The following is a 22,523-nucleotide window of genomic DNA, read 5'->3' on the forward strand; positions in this document are numbered from 1 at the left end:
TGCTCAGTCCTGCTGGAAACAACCTCAGCCATCTCCTGAAGGTATTGTTATAGCATCTTTTTTTTTTTTTTCTTTTTTCTTTTTTTTCTTTTTTTTTTTTTTTACAAGGTCATTAAAGACTACCAGGGATCCCTTTGCATCTTTAAGTGAAATATTGTAATTAATTACTTGGCAGGGGGGGACAACCAAAAAAAAAAGTCTGAGAATTCAACCAGCTCTAAAAGAAGGATAAGGTTAGGCACATCTCCATATGAAGGACAGTACTATCTAATAGGTTGCAGTGCACATACATGAGCAAGGATCTGGGAAAGTTTTTTTAACCACTGTTGCTTCCATACCTTTGATTACAGCAGTAGTACATAGTTATAAATACCCAAATAAAAATGAAAACCTATGAAGACCTAAACAAAAGGTCTACTTACGATTCAGCCCAATGTCATGGTATGTGAGGATGGCAGGTCTGTTGCCTTTGGGAGTCCCGCACATAGTGACATGGACAGAGCCATGCACAGTTTCCACATCTTGCTCCTGAGAAAGAGTAAGAGGAACCTGTCAGCTTCTGGTGCAAGTGCTCAGCTCAGCCCCCACTGCAGCAGACCTTTTATCTTCGCTGTTGCTCATAGTGAGTATTGGAACACAGTTCAAAGCAGGAAAAAATAAATAAATGCAGAAAACGCCCAGCTGCTGCAGCAGTTCGGATAGGTTTTCTACTGGGTAGCACAGTGCTGGTGGGTTTCAAGATGTACCGGAGGTCTGAGCAAGTGGAGTTAGGGGAGCACATCAAGGAGCTCAGCTCAGTGTGCTCCTCACTCCTGTCCCTACCAGCCATCCCCACGGTGCCACCCTCCCAGCTGGCGTCAGCCCAGTGTCTTCTCGCAACCCCAGGGACCTCTGCAATTCCTCTCTGAATGTGCCTCATTCCCCGTCATGGTGTGGGCTCTCTATACCCCTTCTGCTATACCATCGCCACCCTGATGCCCGATACTTTATTTTTCCAGGATACCAACACCTTTAAACTGCCCTGGGAATCATTTTACAGGCGGCTGTCATCTACTGCAATCCACTGACAACAACAAAAGCACTTAAGCTGCTCGCTCTAGTCAGATGCAGAAGAAATAGTTTTAACCCTTGGTGAAAGTCAGAGAATAAAAAAAGACCAGCTCTGTACATTAATGCCTAAAACAAGGACAGCTGAGAACTATGGCATGTCGCATTTGCAAAGGTACAAGTTGCTTGCCAAAAGAAAAGGCTTCAGTTTTCTGTTAAAAACCCTTCAACTCAGCAAATAACTGTTATTCCCCTACAGAAACCACTATTAAATAGCCTGTATTCATCACAAAGAGTTATCACGCTGTGGGGCCTTGTGATTACGGTAGCCTTCCCCAACAGACGACACAGCCATGCATTAGCTTTAGGGATTGGTGTTGTGTAGAGCCAAGTGCAAACAAGTATGACCACAGTGGTGTTGTGATGACTGAGAGAGAAACAACCTTTAAACATAACTGGAGTTTGTACCGTTTAATGAATGTAACATTACAAATATCTGCATTATGAAATCAAAGACCCCCTGACTAGTCTTTCATTTGCTGGACGTTTAAGCAAGGCAAATGCAACTCAGGTGGTACTAACATCCATGACATGCAGAACAGTTCTCATTTCTTTTGCATTTGCAACTTAAGATGGGTATAAGCAACCTGCTGGATTGTCACAGGTGTAAAGGAATTGCAACACAATAGATGTTGAAGACTCATCTACCTTACTGTTACATTCATGCGCAGTCAACCCAATAGTCAAAGCAGTATAGAGTTAAATATCAGTCTTGGCACTTCATGAGAATATTTAATTTCCAAGCATGTCTTCAAGTACAGCGTACTGTCTGCTACTGCCAGGTTCTCCTGGCTCACTTCATGCGGTAACGCCCAGAGGCAAAGTCTAAGTTAACTCCAAATCTTACACATTATTCTGCAGAAACCATGCGCATACAACTCTGAACACCTTCACAGAGAAAAGCCAGAAGCCCTTCTGAGCTCTGAAGCAAAGTATCAACTTGATCCAACTCTCAGTTCAGTGATTTGATACTTAAAATACACCCCTCATTTTGTCAAAAGTAAAAGATGTTAGGCAACACCATTCCACAATGCACCTATTTTTCTTGCAATCACACATTTACATCTGTTTTAAGGTACAATCACACCCAGGAATCAAGATTCCCCGCACTCCACCCCACCCCAGGCAGGTTTGAATATCATTATCTGAACTCTATCATGCCAAAACAGTAATGTTCAGCTCTTAGATCTACTCAGAGATTCAGTCCTCTGCATACTTACTGCATTGCTTAACAGGTAAGCTGTATCTTCCATATCCAACACCATCTTTAGGCAAAACAGCGTGATAAATCCAGCAAGCCAGCCAGAGGAGAAAGTAGCAGGTTTTCTACTTTGCCGAAGTAGGAAACTGGGTTATATAGACAAGCTGCTATTCTGCACAGGCTTATGACTCCCACAATGCCCAGCTCAAAAGACCAAACGAGACTAACTCAGGACATCATTCTTAAATAGGATTTGAGTCAGGTTTGACCAGGAGAAGTGCTTATTTAATAGAGCTCAGACATCAAAGATGAACTAAGTCTCTGCCACACAGTACAGGAAGTGCCAACTTTCAAACCCGGGAATTAATTATTCCTGTTCCTGTTCCCATTAGGTTTTGTTTAGTTTAGCTTCATTTGAGGTCTTGTTATCACAAATGCTAAAACATCCCAAACTGAGTCTAAATTAAAATGGAAGCAAGTTTATTTCTAGAAGCCAGGAGTAAAAATTCCAATAAGATCACGAAAGACTTTAAAAAATTAGTTTAAGTCGGCACGGAAAAAGGAAACTTTGCTTGAACTCTGCTTTAGCAGATTCCACAGTAAATAAACCAGCATTTAGTCTAAAGTCTTCCTGCCCCAGTCATACTGATGTTACTGTAGGTTTAATTTCTGGCAGGCAATAAGTTATTGTAGGAATATTAGTTGCACAATACACCAGAAGAGATTTGCAATAGCTCCAGAATAACTAACACTTTCTACCTTCTACATTCATTCTGTATTTACACATTTTTCAACACAAGGCATAAGACACAGCATCGATAGCTTGGAAAACCTTAACAACAGTAATGAAAGTAATCCATATTGTATAACACTTCTCTTGGTAATAGTCGAATAAAGAAATTATTTCCTCTTTACTTAGAGACTGATAAGCCTTTCGTATCACCACACTTTTGTTGCTGTGAATGCCAGATCTTTCCAGTAACAGCCCTGAAAAACCCAGAACCTGCCTCATGCATGAAAAGAGACCTGCTCAGGTTAGACCAAGCCAGACAGTTGAACCTGCCCATCCCACTGACCTCCAGAGCTAATTTTTCCGGAACTGGAAGCCTGGGTTTAGTTCACACCACACTCAGTATCAACTAAAAATAGGAGTGTCTCTGAACTAGTGACGGGTATAAATAACAGTCAGTTTAACAGCTGCCTTAATTCTTCATCGTCTTCACAATGAGACTCACGTAATTCAAGGGGCTGGGCTACGTTCCATTAGCGTAAGTGCTTAACTACAAATACAGAGAAAGTTATTCTAAAAAAGCAACCAATTCAAACCAGTTTCTTTGGTGATGTCAAACCAACTACTTCAAGTCCCTGTTGATCCTATCAAAGATCAAGAGATTTGGCTATGTGATGTGTGGACGAATGTTTTCAAAATGTAGAGCACTGAAAACAGATGGCAGCACATCCCAATCAGCATCAACCTTACAGTAAGAGGCTCTTCAACTGATTCGTATTAAAACACTATCTTAGAAAAAAAAAATCCAAGATACACTAATCCGATAGAAGGATAAAGACAAACTCGCCATCTGTTCACATCTCTCACTTTGAGAGGTACAATCTTTTCTTAGTGCCCTAAAAAAACCACACACAAAAATGCTTTTGCTACATGCAATTTAAGAGAGACTATCTTAGTTTGAAAGGAACTGATCCCTTTTAAAGGAGGCTTTTTAGTTAGTTTTTTGTGTATGTGTGGAGTTTTTTTTTTGGTCAAGTGACATTTTCTATCATTTTGTCATGAGATTAGAAGGGTGAGGCAATCTGTAAGGTGATACCACAGTAGAGCTCATTTATTGTCTCCCAACTACCACGGCTAAGGAAGATATGAATTGTGGAATATGTTTACGAACAGTTTGTTATTTGTTTTCTTATATATGGGAAATGCAATCAAAATATTTTAGACATTTTAGAAGAAAAAATATGAATTGCATGTTTTGCTAAATACTCCATATTTTATATTTTAACTCAAAACTCTGCATTCCATAGAGCTTATTATAAAGCTTTCAAATACATTTAATCCTCAAAGCCCATTTCATGGTTTTACTTTAATTTATAATATTATGCTTGTTAAATACATTCCCCTTCTCTTGTACAGAACTGAGGGAAAATCTTCAGAGCTCTTTTTAAAAAATTGCTAGGAGACAGTGTATTTTAAGTTCACATTTCTTTGAATACTTTGGCTAAATTCAAATCAGAAATTTAATTTACTAACTACCCATTTATGCTGTTTTGCTCCCCCCCCCCCCCCCCAATATCTTGAAGACCAAAAACATTTGAGCTTTTAGTATAACACTGCAATGGTGGGTACCAAATCCCTCTTACCCTAAGGTTATTTAACATTATTGCCCCTAGCTTTTTCTACCCTAAAATGGTTCATTTCAGTTCATCTTAGATTCTTCTATGGGAACAAGCACCGAAGATGCAGCCAAGTACCCGATGCCAGCAGGAAACCCACCTGCTCTGTCACACCGTGAGGAAGGGCTGAGTTGTCTCTTGTTGCAAGGTGGCTCATTCTTGCCCCCCCTCAAAGGCTGGAGGAGGAGGAAGGCAGAAGCAGCAGTGGTGTGCTGGTGGCTGCAGATGGCCAAGCACCACGTGTTGCAGGGGACCAACTCAGTTCTGCCACCTACAGCTGCTGCATGGCCAGAAAAGCTTTGCCTTGCTATGGAGAAAGCAGTCTCATGCACTGCTCACTTCCAAAATACAAAGTTAAGGGCAAATATATACATTAACTCCAATACCACCAAGTTAGCGAACTGACAAATATATTAAACCACAAATAGAACTAAGCGTTGCCATCAAGCCAGTGTAAAGTAGGATAGGCCACACTGTCCTGTAGCTGTTTATCATTAATTGTGCTAAAACAAGTATGTCTGGGCAGGAATATTCCCATTATTGGGTGGCCAGGTAATTTTATACCTGAATATTCACTTAAATTTTCAGGTAGGTGCCACAGATCCAGACCTACAGCGTTGATGGGGGGAAGCTGAGATCTGTTGGTTCTTCCACTCATCACTTGTCTTGCCCCCCGCAATAACTCCATGAAAGCTTTCCCCTACAGAATAGCTATAACCATGTCTTGCAATGTGAGCTTTCACAAGGAGGAGGATGTGCTAGACAGTGGATGATTTAAAACAAAAACAGAAAAAAGGCATCCTATTTCACCCAAGTCTATCTAAAATAGCACGTGAAATAAGAGTTTCTTTCCAAATCTGAAAATCTGAATACCTAGATAAAGTTCATTCTTGGAACCAGAACACCTCAGAGGCAGTTCTTAGTTTTCAGCAGCAGCAGAAACAAAGTTACTAACTCAACCTAACTTGTCCCCCAAAAAGCTGAGCAAGCTGCAAGCTATATGGTGGACCTCCATGTCCATATAGAGGCACTAAAACAGCTCCATGCTCCCAGATGCGGAGCACCTATTTTTCTAACCAGGTTCACTCTCCAAGTGGGCAGCACATGGGTCAGGTCACTTACTCAACACACACGTGAGCTGCTCTGGCAAGGACCCCCAGAGCCACACGTGAACTTCTGCACTTCAACAAGCAAGGCTCTCAACAGCTTCAAGCCATTACTTCACCAGTCAACCACAGAAGAACTTCAAGATGCATAGGGAGGTTACATATGTTTTAAGCAAAGATAAGCCTGTCTCCTTTCCAGTAGTAGTTCTTCACATAACGGGTTGAGAGTGTTTTTCCACATTTTCCCTTCCTGAACTAGAACAACTAAGGATTAAATTCTAAGAAAGGAAGATCATTAAAAAAAGAGCTGGCACAGCAAGGCTAAATGACAAGAACCACTGGTCTGGATTAGCGATAGTTAATCCAAAACAAAAAGCCCCCAAAGATTTAGAGTTTGATCTTGCAAGTTAAAAATCTCCATATATACACAGTTTATAAACCAAGCAAATTTACTCCAAGAATAGAAATGAAATACAGGTCATTTCTAGTCATATTTAATCAAAATATTGCAGTATTCCCTTTAGCAAACTTAATCTGGGATTCAGATTAATTTCGAACAAGTGATCAGTGTGGACCCAGACAGAAATCATCTCACATGCTGTGCACAGTCTTGCAGGAGTCACACAGTGATGAGTTTAACTTACACTTATCAAGACTTGAGGTAGTGGATCATTAGAAAGATGAGGGGGAAGATGTAGGATTAATAAAAGCAACATTTTTGCTATAAAAGTAAAGCCACTGAAAGATTCCCAATGAAATATCTGAAATAACCATCTCCCCTGTTGTCCAACAACAGGGATGCTTAGTTTGTGCTATATTTTATCACCAATTTGCACAGCACCAAATCAGAAATGCATCAAGGCTCAAATAAAGTGCAACTTATCACAATTTACAGAAGAGTTATTTTCTTCAAGTACACCCATCTGCAGATACAAGAGCTAAGAAAAACGTAATAACTTTCTTCATTCCTGTAAACTCAACTTTCTTTTATCAAGAGTGTAAAGAGGGAGGTAATCTGGCAAGCCTCTTTTCCCCAACGCGCACATCCTATCCTCAGTGAGGGGAATTCACCATCCACTTTTTGTAGAGGCAGGTGCAAGCTGGCTGCTCTCCCTCCAAATTCAGTTCAGCCCAACTCAGAGCAGTGCTTTGCCTGAGTTGCATCTTAAGAACCAGAGAAGAAACTCCTCAGCCAAAAGCCCAAAGGCAAGAAAATAATATAAAAGAGGAGCTAAAAGACTTACAAAGTCAACTCTCCAAAGCATCAGAGATGGGAAAGTGGCATACCACCATTTGACCCAGCTGGATATTTTATGAGCTAATGTTCTGGCTGGGAATAAACATACAGAAGCTACTGCCCCGGACAAAACTGACTGCTTAGTGTCACCACCGCTCCACAGGCTTCAGCGTTCATTGGGAAACTTTAATGGGATACATTAAGAGGGACATTTCCTTAGAGGAAATGCACGCCCCCCACTAATGAAAGGAAATTAATTGGGGAAAGTGTGTGTATGCGTGCAGGCCAGGAGGGATATTTTGCTTTCACTAACTGCTGAAGAAACCCATGCGGCAAGAATAGAGCTGCCCGCAATCCTTTCACCTCTTTTGGATGAAACTTTCTCAGCTTCAGCTTGAAAAGGCCTCCTGCAGTCCCCTTCACAGCGTTATGTAAGAACCCCATTCAGAGCCCTGTCCCACAATAACAGTATTTCTGATGAGTAGTCAGTCACTTCTGATCACATTTTGCCTTTTTTTTAATATCAATTCAGTTTCTCTTTTACCCAAAGAAAAAAGGAGCTTTACTTGCCTGAACATCAAAGTCTGGAAGGAGGCGAGTGATAGCCTGTGAAGAGATTTTAAGACATTAATGCAAGCAACTTTTGTCGCTAGAGAAATCTACTTTTACATAAGCACTTGGACTCGTGTGCTCTAAGCCATAAATTTTGCAGCCACAAGTTCTGCCCCATCCCATTCATTTAATGAATAGCTCTCTTGCCTAATATAAAAATTCACCCTAGAGCCTTTATCCACTCATCTTCACAGTGAATGTCAAAGCAGTAAAATACTGGCTTATAGACTAGGAAAATAAGGAACAAAACCCAGTACACCTTAAGTTATTGCTAAAGTTGCTGGACAAGTCAAAACTAAAACACTGAGCTTTTTTCCATTGCTTATTCCAGCCACGAGACAGCTGACAGCCCACTTCAGTCTGTCCTAGGATGGAAGGTCTCTTTGTTAGGACGTGCAATGGGCACTTGAAACTCACTTACACAGCCGTTACTGGAATTTGGTTATACAATGTGAAAGGCGGGAAGGATTTTATTCTGGGCAAAAACAACCTTTGTTATGTTTGGGAAGCTGGCCAGACATGGAGAGGTCCGTTCCAACCTGTGACTGGCCATCAGTATTCCCTACAACCTCCTACCACTGTCCAGTATCTTTGCCAGGAAGGAAATGGGGCAACATCCTCCCTATCTTTGATAGTCTAAGATGCTTTGCAGCCTCAAAGGGAGAAACACCTCCAAGCCACCTCCAGCCATTAAGAGATATGAAACATGTTAACTCTGTATTTCCATTCGGGTGGTCAAATGCAGAGGGAAGAGCAGCTTTGCAAAGCCTACACTTGTTACAATGCAGAGTACAACAGGGAAGTCAAAGCCTGAAAAAGAAATACAGAGAAAGAAAGCCTAGGTAGGATCCTGTCAAGGAAGTCATGCAGCCCCAGAAGCCCAGGTAAATTAAGGACAGAAGATATCAGAAGTACAACTGCTGTCTTGGATGATGAACTCCCAGCACTGCAGTACAACTTGCAATTACGATCTTCATGTAAGTAGGCAGTGTCTTGTATATGAAAACAGGATATCTAAAGAGGTGACTGAGCTTGTAGAAGTCAATTTGCACAGTCTTAGCACAAGATGAGAGTTCACTCTGCACAGGCTACATTTTTAACCTTGGGCAATTTGCTGGGTTTTACTCTTACTACACTGTTGGTCTCTAGTGGTACAAAATAAGCTATATTTTTTAAAAAATATTGTGGTGTTCAAGTGTGGTCTAAAGTTGAAAGGAATATATGTGGATACGGCATCCATCTAGACATCCTATGGCCATGAGGTTGCACCACTGTTTAGAAGCAAAGACCCACCTATATAAGAAAACTTGTGTACAATAAGCCAAGATGTGACTTCAGGTTGCATCACCCACTCAATGCCAGCCCCTTCTGTTAATTTTGATATGTGCTGAGTGTCTTTCAGGGCAATCATTTTTTCCAGTCTCAAAATACATTAAACAAACTCATTTACTCCATGTTAAGAATGGCCACACAGGAAATCAATGCAGAGTAACTGCGTGCCAGTTTCTGTGTATAGATGAAACTTAAGGCAGCATCATGAATAAAAGCATATAGTTTGTCGTCAAGATACAACTTCTCATCTACATGCTATAGAAACCCCAGAAGTTCTTCAATGTTAAGACATTTATTTGAAGAACTTCAAAGCAAAGACATTTCCGTAACTATGACACTTCTGTTTAATATCTGCTTCACTTTGTTACTGCTGAACAATATTGGCATTAAAAAGGGGATCTTAATTTCTGAAAAGTTTGAGTGCTGCTTTCACTGGTATCCAAACAAGCTCTGCTTTCATGCAGTGTCCTTGGCAAAAGAGCTGTGTTTAAAGTTTCTCCAGCCCTTTCACTGCAGTCTTAAGTGGAAACAATTTTCTGAAGTGTTTATGCAACAGAGGTAGGGGACGAAAAAGAAAGTAGCAGCTAGAGCAATGAATAGTTCTAGTAGAGAAAAACAGAAGAGAGAGATTCATTATTGTCAAGAATCACTATCATTGTGAACAGAAGAAAAAAATTCTTATTTTTGATTCAAGGGAAAAGCTGACAGGTTCATTCATGTAGTGCAGTTCGGTATTTGCCACAAACGTACTGAAGCACAGAGCATGATTATTACAGAACAAGGCCAGACAGCCACCGAACTCAGACATCGTGGGCAGAGAATTGCCGAAAAATAGCGAGGGGGAGGAGGAAAGGGAAAGAAAAGAAAGAAACACAGCACAGTTAAGTAAAAAGGCTGAAGATATGCTGCAGCCCACAAGGTATGCCTACAGCTTGTGTACATACAGCTGGCTGCAGTCCCGGGGACGGTTTGGCTGTGGCAAGGCAGAGCTCGGTGCAGCCTGAGGGGACGAGGTGGGGCATGGTCATACCTCAGCACAGAGACGTGCCCCGAGAAGAGAAGGCTCTCTGCATAGTTGTGCCTCCTTTATAAGTACCGGTAGAGCAAAGTTTGTATCCCTACATTTATCAGTCTATAGCTATAGATGGATCTACATGCCCTCCAGTTGTCTCCATTTTCTCACACACATTTGCTAGAATTAATCTAAGAATAAGTGCAGCTCCAACAATAACTCTGAAATACAACACCTGAGCTCTAAAAAGCTTTAAAAACTTACCTCCTCCTTCTCTACGAGAGGTTTCACCTCTGCAAGGTGAGCATCCTGGAACTCTGCTGACATGGTCAGTAGCTGGTATCTGCAAAGATGAAAAAAGATTTGTTCTCAACTTGTATCAAAGATTAAATACAGGAACAAATACAGATCCCCTCCAATGACCCGCTATCTCGGGTTATAGTTTAGAAGGTCTTTACAAGAAGGTTATGATCTCTTGGAGGAATCATTTATGTGGAGTGCTGTAGTCAGATGCAAGACGCCCAGTTTATTTTGCCCATGGAAATCTTTTGTATTAAGCTCATCTAAAGCCCCAGCACAGTCATGCCATGCTGAGTGCACAGATCCCCGGTTCTATCCTCAACCTCCAATATGGACAGACAATGCTTATTTAACCTTAAACTGTTTAAACTCAACTGGTGTTATAACAACCTTTATGAAGGCCTACACTAACTTAAGTGCTTCAGCAATTTTCTGCCAAAGCACAGAAAGACTTGCAAGATCCTCAGCACTAGTTTGTTGCCAAGAGGAACTGAGCAGCAGACCCTTCTGCAGATGCATTCTGCATGTTGAGTGGGACTTCTTTCAGTTCAGCGAACAGTTCGCTCCAAATCAGGAGCTGCAGGAGAACACCATGTTTTTGTTCTCGCAGCAGAGGACAAGGTGCAGGAGTCAGAGGGCTGCTCCCTGCCAGGTCCTGCAGAATGACCAGAAACAGCTCTTGAAGGAGCTACTGGACTCGTTTCAGTGGCAAGATAAGGAACACAAAAGTGAAAGCAGGTTGAACACATCTCCTGCTGGAGAAATGCATGTCATGTTGTTTTCATGCATTTGGGGCAAAACTGGAATTTCATTGACTAAAAAACAATAAAATGTGTTAGTGCAGTTATTTCTTGAGAAAATTTTAGAATTGTCTCAGCTAAAGTGTGTAAGTGTATTCACAATGCAAAACAAAAGGCTGTAACATGCTTAGGACTTACAAGTACAGTTGCAAACAAACACATTTTAATCATCATTTTTCCCAAAGAGGGAAAACAATAAGCATAAAAATACAGAACAAGATTAAAATCAATTCTTTAAACCACGGTCTCCTGCCTCCTGATTTAAATCAATACACCCGGCCTACCACCAATGACCTCAGGCTCAAGAAGGGCTGTGAAGCCCGGAGTGGCAGCCAGGGGCAGCAGTATCATATGAACTCAGCCCCATGGCTTAACTGGATGCACTTTTCCCCAGCCGAAGGTGTTCGAGTGAGAAAGTTTGCAAGAGGGCGGGATGCTGCAGAGAGCTATAAAGCGGTAGGCACAGATTAAGAGAGCTGACGCTGAACATCCATTGCAGCAGTGATGCGTGTGAAAGCTGAAAGCAGTTTTGGAACTCAGGAATCCTTATTGCAAGCCATGCAACTGGATCGATTTTTTTTTGGCAAATATTTACACTAGGGATTTTAAGCTTAGCGAAATGCTTCATGAATATTCAACCCCACCACTTGAGGCACGAGGTAGTAACAAAACTGTCCCCATTCCAAGTAATTTGTAATCCAAATTTACAACAGGGCACCAAAGCTATTTAAATAGTCAGAAAAGTCAAGACACAGTTAATTCCCCAGCAGTCACTCTGATTCACCCTTTCACTTCAATTTTTCCAGAAAGTTTAGCCTGCTTAAGATTTTTCATCATAAAGAACAAGCTAAAACAAGCTTGCCAAAGCTGACAGTGGCATTTTAGAAACAGTGTTACATACTCTCCCAATTACGGCCATCTCTGTAATCTGCTATCCTACACAGTGAGCTATTGTGTACGGCAGAAAGGGAAAACGAACGCTGCAGCAATATTTCAAGGCTGAAGATATTTACATGCAGATGCACCTAACTCAAGAGGCTCTTTTTGCACAGCAGCAAGTTCTGTTAAGACAGAAATAGCACCTTAATGTTCCCCTCAATTCTGCAGCCCGGGTTAGAAGCATGCAAGGTTTTTCCATGTTTTGTCTATACCGGAGGAAAGTAAGAAGCCAGACTCCCCGCAGTTTTCCAGTAAGAAGTGGCTGGGGGAACAATACCACAGCTTGTGTTTGTGGAAGAAAGTTGTTTACATGGGACAGTTTCAGATTTTCAGGGAGTCAGATCATTGACTACAAATGACGAAAAAAGCAGTGCCAAAGAACAGCATCGATGCCTTTTATAACCTTAAAAAACAATACTGTTTTCATAATAGTTCAAAGTTGTTGCTCAATGTTTCCAAAAGCACCGACACTGGGAAGTGCTGACAAGCAGATCACACTACTTCCATAAAGATCTGCTGAACAAAGGCTTAATGTGTAACAAGTGCTCGCTTTTGGAACCAGATCAGATCTTTAAACCACATTATGTTTTCAGGTCAGGCATTTCCAAGTTCTGGGTTTTCCTTCCCTCCATTGGCAACACCTGAAACTTTCCCACCAAGAAACAACTCTGATCACCCGGCAAGACAACATGCCGTTTGTTTGCCAGAAGTGTCAAACAAAATACTGGCATTTGACTCCCCTGTAAGAGAAAAAAAAAAAATCCTATTTTCAGAAGAAAAAGTTGCTGGGGAAGTGGTTTTTTATCATCCGTGCTCAGCACAAATTTTATAATATGTAAATGGGCGCGTTTGCACTCCCCTCTTACGTGGCACGGTAGCTTGAAGCCAAAGCAACTGCAGGACTTTTCTAAATAGATAAGCATACAAGCATTGCTTTATGCACGTCTCAAAGCACTTGCCTCACAGAAGTGTTCAAAATTCAAAGTTCATTTATATTTGCAAGCATTTGTGCAAAGTTGCCAGCTCTGAGAAAAGCAATTTTTTTTTTTCCTTGTTCACCCCACTTTGCCCAAGCGGTGTGCTCAGAGGTGCCAGGTTCCCCCTCCAGGACCACCTACCTCCTCCAAGTGGGCTCCCACCAGTTATGAGCCGAACTGGCTGGAATTGCGGCTCAAAGGATTACATTTCAAAACAGTTGTGCCTCTGGCTGGGACAAATTAAAGGTTTAAGGCACCTTTGCTGCTGGCAAAGTCCTTTAAAAGTGATCACACGTGTGTTTTGCCAAATAGCAGGAAAAGTAGTAAGCCAGCATATAGGGAGCCGAGGGGCACGGGTTGGGTGAAGCAGTCTGTGCAAGGCTGATCACTAAGGTCATTCAAAAAGGCCTTTCTGAACTGAGTCCTGCCCAAACCCCCTGCTCCCAAACCACCAAAGTTTCCTAAACAAGGCTCAAGAATCATTTCCCTGGCCCTGGTTATTCAGCTCTTAACAATTCAGAATATATCTCAGGATATTCCCTGTAGGAATACAGGTAAGTGGAGGGGTGGCGCTTTGTGGCTTTATCATTCTGCAGTAGATAAAGCACTATTGAAACAAGCAGGGTTGGGCAAGGAGCGAGAGAGCTAAAACACCTCGAGAGCTTTGCCCAAGTTGAATAGCAACTATTGCCATCAGTCACAGGTCTGAACCAGGTGTACATCGCTGGAGAGCAAATAACTGTGCAGCTCAGACCTCCAACAGCAAAGCAAAGAAAGCTACTGTGATGCTTGAGCATCACTTGCAGCCTCACCAATGGCCAGTTAGGCATCTCCTAGCAATTAACAGCCAGCACTGAACTAGTGTCCACCCACCACTGCCCTCCAAAAAGTTATGGACACTGTAAATTGGAGAGGAGCTTGAAAAAACCCATCTCACCTAAAAAGAAAGGAGTGGAATTCAATTAGAGGCACCAGTGTATGGTTATCCCGACGTAGCTACACTCCACAACGCACACTCTCATTGGATGCAGTTTACATTTCAGATAGTTCATAATACACAGCACAAATCCAGTCTTCCTATTTATGATTCATTTGGAAATTATTCATTTTGCAGTTCATGCAGAAGTATCTGCCTATACTATTCCCTCTTTAAGCTATGCTTTCTCACAGGCACTGTCATCACGAGCTCCTTGGGGTACCGAGTTACCGATTCTCTGTGACATAGCTCCACAAAATAAGTCAAGAAAGAGGTTTTAATAAGAGTGATTCTTCCACAGTTCTTCCTCTCCCTTAAAAAAGCCTCCCTTTTGACAGTTAAGTAGCACCCGAATGAACAGTTTGAACAGCAAGTGTCAAGAGCTGAAGACGCTGAATTGCTTGGGACTTGTTTCCCTTCGCCTCCAGTAATTCCATGATAATCTCAATTTGCAATTAAGAGTCAATAACCAGACACCAAGGACGCTTGGAATAGTAAGCCTTAAATCACCTAAAGTCTCAAATCAAAGATAAGGAACCACAGCGCATTTCTCAACTTAGAGAAAACAGCCGCCACCACCACCTCGGGGAACTGAAACAACGATGCTGCCCGGCGGCGTTGAACGCTTGGGGCTACCAATACCGCGGCCTCAGGAGAGCTTCTGATCCACAGGCATTGTGCAAACCGCTGCCACCCAGCCCTCTTAAAGCCCAGCACACTGTACGCACTCCAGTTAACGTGTGTTGTTTCTCACCAATTTGCTTTTATTTCCTGTCAAAGCCCTTTGCGCGCTACTCCACAGGCAGCGTGCTTTAGCGAGTGCTATCGGTGAGAGAGAGCTCAGGCTGCTGCCTGCCTCAGCCACCGGTTCCGGTGGCCTAACAGCAGTGCTCAAAGCCAAAACCGAGAAGGGCTTAAAGTTTTAGCCATTTTTAATGTTAGATTTGTGCAATGTGCTAATCGATCTGATTAGCAAACTGAACTGTTTTGGCCAAGACCTCGAGTGCTGTGCCAAACAGTCGAACTAAGCCACAAGGAGACGAGTGTACGATGGAGCCAGCAGCTGATCCACCGCTGGGCTCCAGCTCACGGCGCGCGGATGCCTCACTGCAGCGTTTCTCACGGCTACGCTTGCCTTTGCTTTCATCATATCCCCACGGCCAGAAAGCCAAGATCTCCAGGCTCTTTTCCAGCCCTTCTGTGCTAGCTGTTTCACTTGTATGATTGGCACAAATGTCTGTAAATGCACAGAGTTCAGCTGCAATGACTTTGGGTTCAGACACAACCTTTAAACTGCAAAATTGCCAGCCCAGGAACTAGTTACTACTCATGTGCACGATATATTCTGGCAGCTGTACCTCAGTAGTAGCATTAAAGCAAGCTGGAGTGATGATAGGAAACGCTTAAGAAAACTGTTGCAACACAGTTTGCACAATACTTTCGCTGAGGGATGCACTGAAGAATGCTCCTTGGAAAGCTTGGGTTCCCCTCCTGTTTCAGAGGAATAAAAGTCTGGCTCACACTTGCCCCCTCCACAATGGTGGAAGTTGTTGGTGTTTTCTAGTCTGCAGGGAAACAGAGAGCTTGCAACAGTCTGAGGTGGGTTTCTGCTTCAGCGGCTGCCAGACGACAATGTTACAGCTCCAGGAAGAAGAGATTACAAACCGTGACAAAGTTCTGAAATTCAGATTTCTTTAACATCTGTCATCTAAAACTGCTTCCAGTCACACTTCTGTGAAACTGAAGTCTCCAATAGTAAGAAGTTTCTTTAAAGAACTTAAACACTAGTGCTTGCACAGGACTTTCTAGCTACGACAGGAGCTATCATCCCAACCTGCTTCCTCAAGCAGCAGTTTTCAGCTGACACGCAAGCAGTTCTTCCTCAGGGCAATGGCCCAGCACAGTGTGTGGGGCAGGGGAACCCGCTGCTCGCACGGGAAGAGGCCAACATCTCATTGGCAGCCTAAGTTTATTTAGAAATGCATTACACCCATTTGTTCTGGTGCCAATATTGTCCTTTAGTTTTAAAGGACTCCACGCTGTGGGTGGCAAGCACCGCAGGGTGGAAAGAGCAAAGAGTGATCAGATGTCTTCCCAGGCTTCATTTTGTTGCATGACCAAGCTAGCCCATGGTCTTTCCCTCCCCAAACACCCTCCTCACCCTTCTCTGCATCTGTCTCACCCTTTCCTGAATTGACTGCAAAATTAAAGGTCTTAAGCACAGATTAAAGGCAACGCATTGCTATGAATACTCACACCTTCTCTGCACCTGAGTGTGAGGCTGGACTTTGGAAGCAGAATAAATAATGAATATTGCAAAGATGCACTAGGCGTTTCATAACATGGAAGAGACGGCTTTTGCCACAAAGATTGCAGTCTAAACAGACAAGAAACAAGCTATTGTTCCTGAAGCTCACCAGTGTCAGGCCATGCTTCCCACCCCCTTCTATTTTCAATCTGCCATGGTTTAATAGTTCATAGCTTCTGCCCAGCTGCAACTACTTCAAAAAGTGGGTGGTTCCTGCAAGTTAGAGGCAAAAACATACTGAGATTATTCCAGAAGGAACAGGCTTGTAGTATACTCAGAGATGAAGAATGTTATTTGGCTCTAGGTCACACCCCTGCAAGTACATAGCGGTTTCTTTTTGTGTCTTGTGTTTTCATGCTGCTATTGCAAAGCTAAGTTCTCAAATTGCATAATATCACAGCTAAGGCTGACAGTGCATCTTAACTGACATTTATTTATTAGGTCATACTATACAGATTATGGCTTTGAGTTCAAAACACTACTTGTCCTACCACCTATTAAAATTGCTTGCTCATTACTGCTATAAGTTCTCTTTAAAAACTCTTATCAGCATGTTTGGGCTGACATTTTCCTTGACAAGTGTTTAAGTTTTTGTCTGCTTTTAAGGAGGAAAGTAGAATTTATGGATATTAATTTGCTCCTGTGAGCTCCCAGACCCCTCTTCTGGGAAGAACTCTAGCACTCTTGGTCTTAATCAGGACTCAAAACCTGGCACAAGTGGCTAAGATGTTAAGGACACACCTTTCATTCTCCTTAAGAAAACCCCATTATAAAGTCAGCCAAATGTAAGTGTTTGCCCAAGCTGAAATTCTCAAGATTAGATTTGGGTCATGGCCTTCTGTTGTCTGCAAGTCTCAGCACCTCGAGGCATGTTAGGATCTTCACAAGGGCTGAGCACACTCTGGCCTATAGCACAGCAGAAGAGACTAGCGAGTGAGTGTTCAAGTTAACACTATCCAGGGCCAGAATATTCCTTCCTTCCCAAGATAAGGCTTTCATATTCCTTCAGGATGGACAACAAGCAGTTCTGCAGCCTCGAATAACTTTTTTCAAAACCTTATCCACTCATGCTCCAGCTTAGCACGCATTACATCAGGTAGAAGACTTTGAAAATTTTAAGTTCCCTTTCCAGACTCCATTGACAAGAGGGGTTGGAATTATCCATGCCCAAATTACTATTTAAGATTACAATTTTATACACAACTTCATAAAAGGCAGTATGTTTTACCTGGAAAAAAATATGAGATTAAATTACATTATCTAGGGAAAAAAATTTGAATTTGCCAAAATATAAAGGGTCATTATAAAACTGCAACGCCTCCATTTCATAGAATAGGCATGTAACATAGTACGGTGTAACTTCATCCGAGGATACAAACACATCCTAAAATCTAGCAGGAACAAGACATTTAGAGCATCCTGCAACTGTAGCAGCAGGAAAATGACACCACCAGTTTGACAATAAGCACAGGAGCATCCTGAAGGAAGCAAACCAGCGACCTGCAGCAAGAGCAATCCTTCCTTCCTCCAACACCACATTTCCTGCCTGGATGTCTGCGTACTCTGCTAACAAAGAAATTCCCCTTTATCAGCCTTTTAACTCATCCATTACATCTTATGTGTACCATTAAATACCTTCATATGTTTAGACACAGCGCGGCTGTGTTGCGTTGAACACCGGTGCCTCCACCTACAGGATCTCCTTCCGAGAGATTACAGATTAAGATCCTTATCACTTAGCTTTTCCTTCCTAAAAATCAGAATTTCTGTAAAGGGTTAAAAGGTCACCACATAAGAGTGGTGAAATGACAAGAACAGAGCAAAAAAACAAAAGCAACAAAAAAAAAAAACACCCCAAGGGAAGGATGAAAGCACATGGGAAGATTTGTTTGATAGTCAGGTAGGTTTTTATGCTGTACTAGTTTAAGACCTGCTCTTTCCATTAATTTTTGCATCATCCATACAGCGCTAGCAGGCTGCCCATACACATCCATGGTAGAAAAGCAGCTAAGAGCTATACTTTTAAAGCTATACTTAGTTCAGACAGGAAGTAGCCAGTCCAAGGCTTGGAAAAATAGTGAATATCCAATTTTAAAACCAGGCTCGAAAAGGAAGATCTGCACTGACCAAATTCCAGCTGTAAAGAGAAAAAAACCTGACTGACAGATGAAAGAGACACATTAAAATTGTGGCAATTAACTGAAAGGAAGTAGCACAAACCCCAAAAGAAACATAGGAAGCCTGATCGGCCACACAAAATAAGAGCAGTAAAAACTGACATACATCCTGCTCTGTGCAAAGCAGATGCAGTTGCGGAAAAAATCAGCCCCAGGGACAGTGGTGCAGCACCCCTGCATGGAGACTGTCCTGTTTGACTCCATACCGCTGGGCATCACCCAAAGACAACACTCTTGAGCCAAGTATGAAACAAAATAAGCCTGATCCTGCACCAACACATTGGTGAAAACTAAATTCATCTCCTGCATTCCCTAATGTAGGAGCTGGTGCATTCGGGCCTGAAACCCGGATGATTGCAATCTCAACCCTCTGAGCACCTGCTATGCCTAATTAAATGGCAAATAATGGTACTAATTCTTAGCAACTCTCAGTAGTGAGTTAAATTGTGCTGTCATCACACTTTAATGATACATGACCACCATATTCAGGAGAAGCTTTGAACGGTTTCTTACTGTTACTCTAACCCTGCAGCCAAAGGGAATTAACAGCAGGATTACCTCCTGCTGGCTGGCCCTGCTGAATTTACCCAGGGCTCTGGAAGCGACACAGATAGGAAAAAACACCCCACCATTTGAGAGAAACATCAAGTTCAGTAGCCATTATATTCATAGCTGTTGATGTCCAAGAGGCCTAACCCAGATTTTAGTCATCTGTAGCAACACACAGTACAAAATCTGAAAATGGTGTTGCCTTCTTTTTCAGCTTCCAGAAAAGTTACAGAGTGTTTCCCAGGACTTTCCAGTGCTAGAAAGTAGTTTATTTGTAACTCTTGAGACCCAACTTTTGACAGACAGCCCAGAGATAGGGTTTCCCCAATCTGCCAAAAGCTGGAGACACTCTCCCCGCTCCAACCTCTAGGAAGTTCTTCAGCAAGAAGGCTGAAGGGACCTTTGGGCACTAGGTAAGCTCAAAAATTTATACGTAGAAGCTGAAAGGCAGTCTATATGCAAAATCACCTTACTTGGTGAAACAGGGCTAGTGACAGAGAAAGTAGGCTCCTCTACACTTCCTGAAATTTTTAGGCGCTCTGACACAATGTGCGGATTAAATGTAAACAAACTGCTGGTCAGAAGTTGTCTTTGGTCCTAAGAAACAGCATTTAATCACTGTTAAGACCAAGAAGTTGTTGCATTAATGAGCATCTCCTGGTTTCTGCAGTTTTGCTTAAGTTGCCAAACCTGGCCAACTAGAGAAACTCACTGGTGCTGCGTACAGCTCAGTCCTAGGACTGAACTGATCCAGGCCACTGGCTGCCCAGGTTGTGCTCTCCCCTGCTAGCAAAAGGGCCTGTGTTGCTTTAGGCTTCCAGCTCTATGTATAATGTAAACACAGTCAATCTACCATAATAAGAATTCTTATTTTTGAGAATTTCAGTTTCTGGTCTTCTTTCTGAAGAACTTCAAGCCAGTTCTGTATCTTTTCTTTCCCTCTGTCCATTTAGGTAATAAAAATCAGGAAATGTCTCATTACATACACATTCAGTGTTTAGTGCAACAGGTTCCCAGGTTCTAATGAGGTTAAGTGTAAAAACAATATTTTCTATGGGAAGTTAGAAGTTCACTGAAATCCTTTAATCTGGTGAAGAGAAGCTATATGTTGCCCTTTAGTCAAACCAAGCCAATCATTTAGGTTTATGAATCTGAATCTAAGAACTTATCACATCAATCCATTGTTATCCCACCTCAATTGCCAGAGCAGACGGAAATTATTCAACTGCCTTATAACTATTTTGGGGGACCAGGCTCCCATGCCATACTGTCTCCCAAGATGCACTGATTTCTCATTTAACTGTCATAATGAAATAGGAATATTCAAAGAACAGAATATCTCCCACCAGAATAAAGCAAATTGGGAAATCCTGCTGTTTTTACTGAGCATTCACTTAAATTTAATCTACCCAAATGATCTGTCACGGTTCTAGCATTCCTTTTGCTTTTGGCAAGAACAAAAAGGCCATTGTCCGGCACAGAAACAGCAGCGCTGGAGGAGTCTGCTTGTCGGTGGTGCTGGTGCCAGCTCCCATGCAGCAGCTCTCCCTCGGCAGGGGCACGCACAGCACTTCTTCAGCTACTGTCAAATCCTGCAGGACCTCGACACTTCTAACATCTCTATCCTGTTGTCACCTTGGGTGAAGCGGCCAGCGAATGAAGGGAAGGCAATCATTAGATAAACACTTTTTCCTAAGGGAATCAAGTGAAAACCCCAGCTTGTCAGGACCTTCTAGACCCCTCTCCACCAGTCTGGTTTGAGGCCACCCACTTTGTAGTGTGCTCAAGGGAAAGATTTCATCTCTCAGTTCACATAAGTTTCTTGCAGAAATTTTAGTTCAAAGTTGTCAAAGTCCAGCCTGGTCAGGCATCTGCTGTCCTGCACTGCAAGGAACTCAGACTGAGAAGTTGTGGCCTCCAGCTCCCCAGACCCTCACTCCATGCAGTCTGTTCCATTCATACTGCAAAACACTATGCACACAAACCACACACATCCTATGTAGTCTCTCATTACAACATTAAAAAATGGTTTCATTACATCAGTATTTTCCATAAATCTCTGTATGTCAGAACACATACCAAGCCCTCCTGAACATAAATTAGTTTTTGAAGGGCAGAGAGCTTATTAGCACTCAATGGACTGTACAAACTTTTAAGAAACACTGTTTTTGCTGCACCAGCTGCTCAGTTTTACCATATGATCTGCAGTCATGAAATGCTTGCTGTTGTTCTAACTATGTTAGACTATGGATAAGTTAAAAGAGCACAAGATTTTTAAAAACCTGCTCCGAGCACCAAGTTCAACCTGCCATCAACTCAATGCCACTCACTGAAGTTTTGCTGCAAGTTATGCCCATAACAAGCCCGTAACTGCCAGGACTAAAAGCAAGAAGACAGGCTTTTCCCATGTTTACTTGAAGCATTTGACAGCTCTTGTTTACAGAATATCTCCAGTGCTTGCCCTGAATGGTCAGTTTTTCTGCAGCTGTTTATTTTTGACACTTGTGCCTCCCTGCCCCCCAAAATCCATCACGAACCAAAATCCACAGGAAGTCAAACAGTGCAACAGCTAGCAGGGAACCGGTCCCATGCCCCTATTACCAACTACATTTTCTAGGCTCAAACCAAACATCCTGAGCGGCAGAAACCAAATGACACGTTATGTCATCAGCTCCGGTCCCCGGACGGCGCTCGCTCTGCAAACGCTGCGCTGAAGCCGAGCAGCGCCGGCGGTGCTCACCGGGAAACCGCGGCTCTCGCCACGCACGGACACGACCCCACGGACACAACGGGGCACTCACTCCTCGGGCCGGTCACCTGTGGCAGACCCCGAGCAGAGCTGCGAAGGCAGGACGCCGCAAGCGCCAGGAGCCCACTGCCGGCAGAAAAGTCGCGGCACTGGCTTCAAAGCTTGTTTTCTCCCCGCCCGGAGCTGCAACAGGAGAGACCGATGCGCGGAAGCGGCACCACCCCGCCAGCAGGCGCCAATCCCCGGCTTCCCCGCCGCCTCGGACGGAGGGGAGGAAAAGGGGTTTATTAACTAAAAAAATATATATAATAAAAAAGGAGGGGAGGTGATGCTCAGGGACCCCTTCCTGCCCCCTCGAAGGGCAGCGGGGCACGGAGGGAGCCCGCCAGCGCGGATGCTGCCTTACCCGCCGCGGGAGCCGCTCTCCGTGCGCCGTCGCCGCCGCGCTCCTACCGCCGCCGCCCACCGCCGCGGGGCGGATTTATAGCCCGCGCCCCGCCCGCCGGGCGGCGCTGCCCGCCGCCGCCGCCGCCCCGGTGCCCGCGGCGGGGCCGAGCCCGCGCCGCCACCCGCTCCGCGCTCCGGCGTCCCCGACGCCCCGCGCCGGGCGCGCCCCGCTCTGCACCGCGCCCTGCTCTGCACCGCGCCGCGCCGCGCGACATCAGCGGGGATCGCCCGCCGCCGGTCGTGCAGCCCGGGCAGGGACTCGCCTCCGACCTCGCCCTCCCGAGCAGG

The 22,523-nt window shown here is 43.5% G+C and overlaps 1 protein-coding gene across 1 annotated transcript in view; it reads right to left on the reverse strand.

The window, feature by feature from the left end:
• Positions 1 to 22,294, reverse strand: part of NDRG1 (N-myc downstream regulated 1) — a 38,819-nt gene extending 16,525 nt beyond the window's left edge. Inside the window, exons 1-4 of the mRNA XM_026113649.2 lie at positions 22,195 to 22,294; positions 10,278 to 10,356; positions 7,628 to 7,663; positions 423 to 528 (exon numbers count right to left, since the gene is read on the reverse strand). Of these exons, the coding sequence (XP_025969434.1) occupies positions 423 to 528; positions 7,628 to 7,663; positions 10,278 to 10,340 (205 nt within the window). The 5' untranslated portion in view covers positions 10,341 to 10,356; positions 22,195 to 22,294. The remainder of the gene's footprint in view (positions 1 to 422; positions 529 to 7,627; positions 7,664 to 10,277; positions 10,357 to 22,194) is intronic.
• Between the last annotated feature and the right edge of the window lie 229 nt (positions 22,295 to 22,523).

The sequence above is a fragment of the Dromaius novaehollandiae genome, chromosome 2, assembly GCF_036370855.1.
Source record: "Dromaius novaehollandiae isolate bDroNov1 chromosome 2, bDroNov1.hap1, whole genome shotgun sequence".
NCBI classification, from domain to species: Eukaryota; Metazoa; Chordata; class Aves; order Casuariiformes; family Dromaiidae; genus Dromaius; species Dromaius novaehollandiae.